General features: G+C 39.5%; 1 protein-coding gene across 1 annotated transcript in view; it reads left to right on the forward strand.

The window, feature by feature from the left end:
* LOC125461918 (docking protein 1-like) overlaps positions 1–1950 on the forward strand; it is a 38565-nt gene extending 36615 nt beyond the window's left edge. Inside the window, exon 5 of the mRNA XM_048551289.2 lies at positions 647–1950. Within this exon, the coding sequence (XP_048407246.1) occupies positions 647–1717 (1071 nt within the window). The 3' untranslated portion in view covers positions 1718–1950. The remainder of the gene's footprint in view (positions 1–646) is intronic.
* The last annotated feature ends 10606 nt before the right edge of the window (positions 1951–12556 follow it).

Below are 12556 nucleotides of genomic sequence, written 5' to 3' on the forward strand. Positions count from 1 at the left end.
GGTGTCTAAAAGTTTTCCTATTAGACCTAACTAAGAAGATAAGGAAGATACTGAACTACCACACATTAAAGAAATCAATAACAGCTACTCCCTGTCCCAATCATACCACCCTCTGAATCCTACTCCTATTTTGAGCCCCATTTCACGCACTCCTTGGCTTCCCAATTGTCATATCCACAATCCCTGGTTCTGTATTCTGTGAACCCTCACAATTCCTGTGTCCCCAGACGAGATCCCTGGGTCATTTAAATGAGGGTTCTAATAATTCCAAGTCGCAGCCAGAATTTTCACTACTCATTGCTCACAGGCTTTGTTGCAGCATTACTTCCAATATCAAGACTCCACGTTTGTGTAGATGTGGTACTCATCATTCTCACACTGAGGATGCACCCCGTGTCCCTGTGAGACAGAATATCTGAGCCAGAGAATCTGTAAAAATTGAACAGTGTATTTTGTTGATATTGGAGGCAAGATACAAGGTGTAATCCCACAATTGGCTCATTGAGAGCTTTACTGGCAGGGACTGGAGATCAGTGAATTAAGGCTAGAGTATTTAATATGGCCTAACTGGCAAAAATGTACTGTAGAATTAATTCTGTATGTTTATACAATAATTTCATGTTCAATAATATTTACCATTTTTCAGAGAATGTTTTCAATTGAATCTGGAAGAAGGTGTAAATCTGGTCCAGGCAAGTTTGAATTTGAAACGACGCAAGGGAAACAGATTTTCATGTCTGTAAATGCTGCTGTAAAAATGCAAAGGGACAACAATGAAGAGGAGCGTTGCAATTCAGATCCTTTGGAAAGCTACAATTTATTCTCTGTGGAGACTGCTACTTCCAAACCATTTTCAGCTAGCACATGGTCTCACAAGGAGCATGCCACTGAACATAAATCTGAATTATCTAAAAATGAATCCTCTATGATATCAGACGTTTCTGAAGGCATGTATCACTTGTGTTATGAAACGTCCCCAGATAATCAGACTCGTAGTTTGCTCAGTAAATCACCAGTCAAGTTTCAGTGCAGTTTCCCATCATCACCTCTATTCGGTAAAGTAAATTCTAAATTATCAGCAGACACAGTCGAGAATCAGACTACATTATATTCAGAAACAAATCCAGGAGGTGTTCACGTAACACTCCCTCTGGAAGCACCAAACAGTACTAAATCCATATCAAGACAAATACGAAGACAGCAAAGTAGCTTTACATATTACAGAGAGGATACCTCATCACACAAAATCAATGAACCATGTTTTAGATTTCCCAGCAAAATACATTCATTTAACAATGAACACAAGTCCATCAAAAAGAGTATTCCTTCTATTGTAATGACTAAGCATCCGGAATCTGTTTATGACACTGTATATAGTGGAACCAGTAGACCAGAATGCACAAATGCATTTAATCAGAATACAAATCGCAACAAGAATGAGCATGTATATGAAGTAAATGATGATTCTTTACTTTATGATGAAGCAAAAGAATTAAATGAAGCATGGAAAGTGCAAGGCAGACTGAATGACTGCTTAGGTTATGAATATCCGTACAATCCTTCTGTTGATGACTACGCTGTACCGAAACAGACAATTAAAGGTCCTCCTCCCAGGCCACCTAAAAATGTGTCATCTCTAAAGGGAAGAATGAAGAAAAATGATTATGTCAATGTGGAATCAATTATTTGCAATAGGAATTCGCGCCATAACTCATAATTTGTAAAAACTGGAAGTAGTCCTGCATTTTATTATACACTTAAGTGGAGTCTATATTAATACCAGAAAAAAATAGAATGTAAATATGAATTCAAGCACTCCATAAATATAAGTTTTCAAAAAGTTCTATTTATATATTTCTAACAAAAATATATCAGTACTTGTGCTATATATTGTATCAGAGATAATGAGAACTGCAGATGCTGGAGAATCCAAGATAATAAAGTGTGAAGCTGGATGAGCACAGCAGGCCAAGCAGCATCTCAGGAGCACAAAAGCTGACGTTTCGGGCTGATGAAGGGTCTAGGCCTGAAACGTCAGCTTTTGTGCTCCTGAGATGCTGCTTGGCCTGCTGTGTTCATCCAGCTCCACACTTTATTATCATGTGCTTTATATAGTGGTTTATGCAGATATTTCACATTTTAAAAAGGTCAACTAGAAGGAGTCATTCTTGGGATAATTCATTACTAAGGAATAAAATTTGATTTTTGTTAACTTTGTGACTTACTGTTGTATTTTTTATTGGTATGTATAAAGCAAAAAAAAAACAGATTTTCAAATCTGAATAAACACCAATTGAAATGAAAATATCTGTAAACAAACTTCACAATGAATTGTCAATTTCCATCATTAATAACCTCTTAGGCTCCATTATTGTGAAAGTTATATTGGCTATAATTAGCAGTAAACTAATTCATAATAGCCATAAAAATAATTGTTTTATATATAAAAACTTGCGTAACTCAACAACCTTACAGTGCTGCACTTTTGCAGCATTTCAGTTGCAGTTGAGGTATTACAACAATCAGATGTCAGCTGTCAAAACATTAAGGGGAATTTCCGCATAGGTTACAGCACAGCAACTGTTCTTTGTGCAAAAAGTCGTGATTACTTACATTAGTGGCCTAATTTAGATATACAACGATGGAGGCACTGCAGCTTTCCTTCAATTCTTTATATTCACAAAGGTAACTGAGACAGGCAGAAGTGAGGAGATTTGAATACAAATGAATCCAAAGAGTTTTGTAGGTATAATTAGAGCTGTGAGCTATTTTTGCCTATATACAAATCAAGACTTGCTCCTTTCTGCTTGTGCAACCACCCAGAGGCTTTTATTATCTCCTCGCACAATCCCGACCGTGAGGACTTCTCAGTAGCTGGTATGTAGGCATGGGCTTAAATGTCATTATAATGGAAAAGGAGCAACAGTATTACAGGATGGAGTAAAAGAGATTCAGACAGTCTTCACAGCAAGGGGAATCAAAGTGCAGATCATTTCCATGCCCACCAAAGATTCTCTAATTTCAAGTGAAGGGACCTTTCTTTGTTTCAGCACCAAACCACCAAATGATTCTCTTTGCCTACATGACTGTGTCAAAACTCTTAACTCACTTGAAGAAGGAAGCATCAAATAAGTGCCTCATTTCATGCACAATACTAAATTAAAAAATAAGCACAACTTCAGGGCAAATTTTATTTCAGCACGATAAAGTGCAAAGATCCAAATTTCCAAGTGTGTGCTTCCCCACAGTGCCTACACACACACACACACACACACACACACCTCCTGTTGCAGCAGTTGCCAGCTATGTTTAGGGAGCTTGTTCAGGAGCCTTGTTTTCCCTTGCTTATCCCCCTGTCCTAATGCTATGCGGAGGGACAGCCAGCAGCATTACAGCATCATGAAAGTGAAATTAAACCACTGTTTTTCTACTGGACCATGGATATGGCTTCCCACTGATCAACAGCATTGTGAGTTTGTATTAACATGAAAATTCAGAAAGCCATGACAGAGAGCAACACATGGCACTGTCACCATGGTACTGAAGCCAGCGTTCTGCCAGTTTTTTTCCCATTGATCTGCAACCTGCATTCCCACCGTAAGGGAGATCCAGACTAGTCTCTGGCTGGTTATTAGGTGGAGATGTATTATGGATTTCAAATAAACTATTACACACATTAATTATGTCTGTTTGTACAGATCATGTGTTGGCAGTTGCCTCATGTTAAAGGCAGATCTTAGAACCTGTATGTAGCTGGGCTGTTACTGAAACATTTGTCAGTCATTTACAAATGAGTTCTGGTTCCTGTAACAATAGATTCAGTCAGAACTATGCACACAGATGGTAAAAACTTCATGAATCTATTAGGATAAAACAAAATACATTGTGACAGCATACATGGATAAATAATAAATAATTGTGTGCCTGTTTTAAATACTAAACTTGGTGGCTATTGAATGGCACTAATTTGAATATTTCTCAGAAGTAGTTTTGTTAGTCCAACATTCAATGATTAAATGAACAACCCACATGACATACTGAACTGTGAAGCAGCACTTTCAAGGTTTAATTAGTGCCTGTGTTTAAGGTATTATTTATCACCCACAAGATGGCACAAGCACAACTCCTTTCTCACATTATGTCATCACTAACCTCATAGCATTTTAGTCACATTTGACACTGCAAGAGCAAGACTTCAATGCATGGTTTAATTGAATTAAGAGACAGGTTACGTATCACCTAAACATTGTGAAATTTTAAGTTCATCAAGTATGAGGTGTGTATTGGAGAACTGATGGATCTGAATGTTAGCTCTGAGTCCTCAATGCAAACTGTTGATAAAAGTAAAGGATTGAGTACAGGCTGTACACAACATTGGTTAGGCCTCTATTGGAAATACTCCATGCAATTCTGGTCTCCCTGCTGTAGGAAAGATGTTGTGAAACTTGAAAGGGTTCAGAAAAGATTTACAAGGATTGCTAGAGTTGGAGGGTTTGAACTATGATGGAGAGGCTGAATAGGCTTGGGTTATTTTCCTTGGAGAATTGAAAGCTGAGGGGGTGATCTTATAGGGATTTATAAAATTGTGGGGGGCAATCATAGAATCCCTACCATATGGAAACAGGCCCACAAGTCCACACCAACCTTTGGAGCATCCCACCCAGACCCATCGCCCCATAATCCACCTAATCTATACATCACTGAACACTATGGGCAATTTGGCATGGTCAATTCACCTAGCTGGTTAATTTTGTGGACGGTGTTAGATGTGATGTGGAAATGCATTCACTTGCCTTGGCCATCCCTGTGAAGTCAGTAACCTTTCCCTTAGCACTGTTAGCATGTCCATATGGCAAGACTCTGGGAATTCAGCTGACCAATTCAGAAGAATTTTCTGGATGGTGTCTGGTCCTTCACACCTCTCTCACCTCCTCTATCCAGTGGAAACATAACCCATTGCGTGAATCCACCTTTGTGACTAGTCCATCCAAGTTGGCATCACTGAATTTGAGAACCTTCTTCCCTGCACTATGCACTGTGTAACTTCAGTCTTCCGAAATTATTTATAAAAGTCTTTCAGTGAAGGTAGGTGGCTTTCCCTTCCTTCCTTGAGTAACAGAGTGCCACATGGCACCTCTGCCCCATGTTCAGCCATGTGCTACATGCAGAAGAAGCTGACAATGCAAAGAAGGAAGTAGCATGGTAATTACTTGTAATATGTCAGATTTATGTAGATAAGGTGAGTGCACCAACATACCTCGAATGAGAGAGGCTGAGATGTTATTATTAATCATATCCAATAGAGTTCTATGCTGTCCACCTCATAGTTTGCAATATTTCTAAGTTTTGTGCCATCCACAAACATTTAAATTATTTTTCCACTCCAAGATCAAGATAATTAATATGAATCAGGAAAAGGAAAGGTTTCATTACTGATTTCTGGGAACTCCAATCCTCCCAGAAAAATATGCATTAACAATAAACCTTCTCTTTCCAATCACTCAGCCAATTTTGTATCACATTGCTGCTGTCCCCCTTATTCCATGAACTATAAGTTTTCTCACAAATCTGGTACGTGGCATTATAGGAAATCCATTTTGAAAGTCCGTGTAAATCACATGAACAGCATTACCTTACAACTCTTCTCTGTTATCTCTTCAAAGAAATCTACATTGTATGTGATCCTTTCTACCATCATTCTAAACTTTTATGATAAAAAAGTCACTGCTCTTAATTGTCTGATGAAGGGTCCAGGCCCGAAACGTCAGCTTTTGTGCTCCTGAGATGCTGCTTGGCCTGCTGTGTTCATCCAGCTTCACACTTTGTTATCTTGGATTCTCCAGCATCTGCAGTTCCCATTATCATCGCTCTTAATTGTTCTCCCACTTACAATTGATCTATCTTGTTCCTGGGAACCTGGTCTAGCAGTGTCTCCTCTCTTGCGGGAATGGACAAATACTGCTGTGGAAAATCATCCTGAACACAATCTAAGAATGCTTTCCCCTGTCTACCTTTAACCCTAACAGTTTATATTTGGATAATTGAAATCCCCTAATATAATTATCCTATTAGCTTGCACCTTCCTGTAACTTGCTTGCATATTTGTTCCTCTACATTGCTCTCACTAGCTGATGATCTATAGACATAAGTGATATAATTTTTGCTCCTCAGTTTGTTCCATAGCTCTAGCCAAATCAATTATGTCCTTGAATCTCCTGCAACATTTTCTTTCTCTTCCTGGGTTCCTGTTGCTTCTGGAAAGTTCCTTATATCCACTACAGTGAACATTGATGCAAAGCTACCTGATCAAATCATCTGTCATTTCTTATTTTCTGTTATCAATTGTCTGTGATTTGCTTTTATTGGATAAAAGCTCACCCTGCTAACACTTTGTTGCCTATAACAATGTGTCTCTAAAACCCCACAGACTCCTCAACCAGTGTACACAATACTAATTTACCCAGGTACCTTAGCATGTATCAGGAAAGGACTACTCAGCACGAGTCTTCAGTCAGTGAACCAGGTCACAATTTTATTTGAAACAACAAAGGTTAAGAATTAAGCTTTGCACTTTTAACAATTCTATTTCTAACAATCCAATTATTTAGAAACTTAAAATTCTTCCCAGATACTTATAACTTTTACTGGTCTGTTGAATTGTTCAGTCTATTTCTCTCTTCATAGGTTCTGGTTGGAGGGCAAGCTGCACTGGTCACTGCTGTATCCCAACATCCTGCTCCTCCGATGCTGCTTGGCCTGCTGTGTTCATCCAGCTCTACACCTTGTTATCTCATACTTCTAGGTAGGCTGGAGAATGGAGTTCCCAGAGTCCTGCCAAGCTATACTGTCTTATACTGTCCTGGCTACTTTCTGGAACTTTCCAAGGACTTGAACAATGAGATATTTCAAGTTAATTGGCTTTGTCATCTTGAAATACTGCTAATGGCTCTTGATGGTTGGATTAAGAGTGACCCCTTTGATGTGTTCTGCTCTTGGGCCTAGAAGTCTGGTTTCATCCCAGAATATACACCTGGTCTTTTGTCTTACTGAGGCATGTCTGCTCCATGCACCTAGTGTTATTTGTTTGTCAGGAGAGCTGAATTTCTCTTTCACACTTCCTCTCTGGTGCCTGAGAGATAGTAGGAACTACAGGTGCTGGAGAATCTGAGATAACAAGGTATAAAGCTGGGTGAACACAGCAGGCCAAGCAACATCAGAGAAGCAGGAAGGCTGACATTTCAGGCCTAGGCCCTTCTTCAGAGACCCTTCTTCTGAAGAAAGGTCTAGGCCCGAAACGTCAGCTTTCCTGCTCCTCTGATGCTGCTTGGCCTGCTGTGTCCATCCAGCTCTACACCTTGTTACCTCTAGTTTCAATTATCTGGACTTGGATCTTGCGAGGAATTGTCCCTAGACAGAATTGTCTCGTGTCAGTCTTGGCTCTGGCATTCCCAGCATACTTTGCTTTTTTGCCAGTTTGATGTCCTGTTTATTCAGTTGCTGTACCTATATTTCTGGCCTCCCTTCTTAATGACTTTTATTTCACTTGAGCAGTTGTAGGCTGCTACAATCTCTTAAAATATTTACAGAAATTTTCGTTATCTGTTTTTTATATTTTTGCCCAGATTTCTCTCATACTCTAATTTTTTCCGCCCAACTATTTTCTGTCATTCTTTGATTTTAAAAAAATGTCCAGTCTTCTGACCTGCTACATGCCTTTGCACAATTACATTTATGCTGTTTCTTTAAGTCTGATATTGTCTTTACAATTCGCCACAGATAATGAGTCCATCCCTTGGAAAATTTCTTGCATGTTTGAATATATCTATTCTGTGTGTTCTGACTCTGCCACTGTCTCTGTCTATTGACATATCCTTCAATCTAACTTGTAAATTTGCTTTATCCAGCTCTGCTTCCATGCCCTCATAATTGGCCTTATTTATATCTTAAAAGATTGTCTTGGACACACTGCTCTCTTGCTCAAACTGATAGTAAAAACATGAATGTTATGCTATTACATAGGGCCATCTTCACTATGAGATCATTAATTAATCCTATTTTGTTGCACAAAAGCCTTGTATAAGGTCTGCTCTCTGATCAGCTCCAGGACATTTAATCTGTTCTGCGAAATTATCCAGAAAATATACTGTGAACTCTTCATTGAGGCTACCTTTGCCAATCTGTCTTTTCCAGTTTATACGTAGATTAAAATCTCCTATGATTATTGTTGCGCCTTTCTAAGAAGCTTCCACTGTTTGTCACTTTATGTTTTATATTGCCATGTGGTTACTGCTTGGGGGCATGTTCACCACTTACGTAAGTGATGAGTTTATCATAATTCATCTCCATCCAAAATGATTCTACATTTGGGTTTTCTGAAGATCATCCTTTTCTTTTGTACAATACCATAATCATGGCCACAGAAAAGCCACTTCTCCATCTTTTCCTCGCTTCCTAGTCTTCCTGAATGCCTTGTACCATGCAATTTTCAGGAACCAATCAGTATTACCCTGCTATCATGTCTCTGTAGAGACTACCACATCATACTTATCTATTTCAATTTGTACTCTCAATTCGTCTTTGCATGCTACGTGCATTCAAATACAGAGGGCTAACCTTACATTTTTTTGGCTAAGTTAAATTTGTTCCAAGTTTACTGGATGGCCTTTCACCACGAGGCCTAATGAGTTTTTGTGTCATGTTTTACAAAATTCAGACCATTAACTAAACACCCCACTTCTATGGCCTCCCACATGCTTGATTCTTGCTCTTTCTTACTATAACCATTCCCATAAAAAACATGCCACCTAGAGGCTATCTGCCGGAAAGCCAGCACCTTTTGCGTCTGTGATCAGAGATAATGGGAACTGCAGATGCTGGAGAATCCGAGATAACAAAGTGTAGAGCTGGATGGACACAGCAGGACAAGCAGCATCAGAGGAGCAGGAAAGCTGACGTTTCGGGTAGCAAATGTAGCACTTGCATTGGAAAAAGGAAAATGATGGCAGGGAATGCAGCTTGAAGGGGATACCTTCAGCTCAAGGCCCCGACTAGTCACTGGGTACCCCTCCCAAAGACTCCATGTCCCCTATTACTTTGCACTACCACAAAATCCTATTTCAACCCATTGTCCCAATGTGGAGACCCACCAGATTGCACTTTGCCTTTGAACTTCATCCTTCTTACCCCTCAACCCCACAATACCCACTGACAATACTCACCTTGCTCTTCCATGCTCCCTCTGCGGAAGCCATGGTGATGGTCACAACCACTAACCTGTTGCCTACGTGTCCTCAGCTGTAATGGGCATCCATGACGTGCTGTGTGCTACCAACAGCAGCAGAATTGTACTCCTGCACCATCCACAGCTCCACAGCCCACCATATCTCATACTTCACCATTATCATCAAACCTGAGGATTAACCCTTATGTAACGGAAAGTGCACTGGAGTGGAGAGTTTACTGCAATGGAGGCTGCGTTTCTTGCCTTTCACTGTACTTATGTACATGTGACAACAATAAATCAAACAAATTGCCTTGATTCCTTGCAATGTGCCATCCCTCTGGCCCTTTACTCATCTCTGGAACATCTGAGTAACAAGGATAGCGGTATCAGGCTCCTACCTATTGACTTCAGTTCTGTTTTCAACACCATAATTCCAAATAAACAGACTCTAAGCTCTGAGATCCCCATCTCGTAACTGGATCCTTAACTTCCTAACCCATGACTACAACAAGAATTGACAACAATATCTCCTCCACAATAATCCTCAATGCCAAAGTCACAAAAGCCTGTGTACTTAGCCCAGTGCTCCTTATTTACTCATGACTGCGTGGTCAAATTCCACCACAACTCCTTCATAAATTTGCTGACAACACCACCATTGCACGACGGATCTCAAACAATGATGAGATAGAATACAGTAAAGTGATTGAATGCTTAGTGGCAAGATGTAAAAGCAACAATCTCTCCATCAATATCAGCAAAACGAAGGAGCTGGTCATTGACTTCAGAAAGCGGAGTAGACAGCATACCCCTGTCTGCATCAATGGTGCTGAGCTGGAAATGGTCGAAAATGTCACGTTCCTGAGACTGATGATCACCAACAACCTGTCCTGGTCTAGCCTTGTCGACACTATGGTCAAGAAAGCACAACACTAGTTCTACTTCCTCAGAAGGCTAAGGAAATTCAGCATGTCCACAAGGACTCATCAATTTTTGTAGATGCACCATGGAAAGCATTCTATCTGGATGCATCACAATGTAGTTTGACAACTGGTCTTCCCATGACCTCAAGAAACTACAGAGAGTCATGAACACAGCCTAGTCTATCATGCAAGCTAGCCTTCCATCCACTGACTCCAACCACACTTCTCACTGTCTTGCAAAAGCAACCAACATCAAGGACCCTTCCCACCCTGGTTATACTCTCTTCCACCGGGCAGAAAATATAATGTTGGATTCTAAATATATCCCAGTCTTCAGGCCTATCACGGGCTTTTGCCTCTTTAAATACTTTTCTCATTCTTCTTAATACTCTTCTTCTCCTCCTTGGTTAGCCATGGTTGGATTATCCCTCACTAGAATCTCTTCTGAGAACCATGAATGGCCTTCTTAAAATGTCTGCTACCGCTTGCTTCCAGTCATTGCTACTCATCTATTTTCCCAGTTTATTTTAGCTAATTCTATTCTCATTTCATTCTAATTCCCTTTATTCAAGTTAAACAAAGGTGCTTCTGATCTGAGTTTCTCACTCTTGAACTGAATATTAAATTCTATCATGTTATGGCTATTGTATCCAAGGGGATCTTTTACTCCAAGATCATTGATTAAATCTGCCTCATTACCTATCACCAGATCCAAGATAGCCTAATGCCTGGTTGGCTCCATGACATATTGCTCTAAGAAATTATTCTTAATGTAATTTTTTTTTGCATATTCCCTTTCTAATTTGATTAATCCAATCAACATAAAGATTAAAGTCAGCATAATTATTCCCCTATTGCTTTCACATGCTCCTATATGTAATAATAAACAAAAAAAAGCATAGTCTCGAAAGCAATTAGAATCCTGACTTCATTGTTGCTGAGTCAAAATCCTTGAATTTCCTCTCAAAGGGCATTGTGGGTCAACCTACTGCAACTGGACTGCAATGGTTCAAGAATGCAGCTCACCACCACCTTCTCAAGAGCAACTACAGATGGGTGATAAATGCTGATCAGCTAGTGACCCCAACATCCCACAAATGAATTAAAAAAAAAGTCAAATTAGCAACTATTACCAACCAATGAACTTACAACTTTTCTGCAATGTCACTGTTTGCTCTGTGCCGCGCCCTGAATTCTGGGCTTCAATTTATCCTGTTAAAATGATCTTACAAACAAGGAGTCAAATAGGCAAGCAAAAGACACCTTTTCCCTTCTGCACCAAATTCCTATGCTGCATCCAAGGTCCCCAAACTATATTCTCATTTAGGCTGTCTCACTCTGGATGTGATCTCTCCTCCCTGACAGTGCAAAGGCTGATGGCACACACACAGAAACTTTTGCCCATTAATTCTATGAAGTAGTCAATGCTTATCTTTTTCAGTTACATCTTTGTCTTCCTTTTTCATAGGATGTGCTTTCATACTATTTCATACTTTTACAGTAGGATGACCAGCTTGATCTCTGTTCATATTCTGCAGTGTAACAGTGATAATTTTGACAGAGATAATGGGAACTGCAGATGCTGGAGAATTCCAAGATAATAAAATGTGTAGCTGGATGAACACAAGCAGGCCAAGCAGCATCTCAGGAGCACAATGAAGGGTCCAGGCCCGAAACGTCAGCTTTTGTGCTCCTGAGATGCTGCTTGGCCTGCTGTGTTCATCCAGCCTCACATTTTATTATCCTAATTTTGACAGTGATGTTTTGCATGCAGTATGTACATCATGTGCATTAACAAATCATCTTTGCATAGGAGCAGCCCCTCCAGTTGATTGTGATCTGACTTCACATACTGAACTTCACACTGTATCTCTTAGTACCTTTGGTTAATACAAATCTTTTAATCTTAAATCTTAAACAAACAACTGGGCTTGTATTAAGTGATATTTGAAGATATAAATTCCAAACGCCTACCATCTTTTGCATGTGGATGTATTTTCCAACTTCTCTCCTGAAAGGCCTGACTTTAATGTTTTTATGCTATTTCCCCTAGTTCTTTATTCCCTGGTCATCCAAAATAGTTTCACTTTACCTGGTGTATCCGTCCCTTAAATATTTTGAAATCTTTGATAAAATCATCCCTCAATTTTCTAAAATTGACAAAATGCAAATGTAGTTTGTATAACCTGCCACTGTAACTTCATTCTTGCACTCCCACCAGACCAATACATCCTCCAAAGTTTTTATGTGTGGAGCTGAACACATTTCTTCAAGTGTGGTATAACTATGGGTTTGAATGGCTGTAGTGTATTTTTAACTACCTTATCGCTTGGTCTTCGAAGTATACAAGTTACCAATCCATAAACTTGTTGATTATTTTAAACTTATCCATGACATTTCAGTTAAAGTT

This window comes from Stegostoma tigrinum, chromosome 20 (genome assembly GCF_030684315.1).
Source record: "Stegostoma tigrinum isolate sSteTig4 chromosome 20, sSteTig4.hap1, whole genome shotgun sequence".
Classification (NCBI taxonomy): Eukaryota; Metazoa; Chordata; class Chondrichthyes; order Orectolobiformes; family Stegostomatidae; genus Stegostoma; species Stegostoma tigrinum.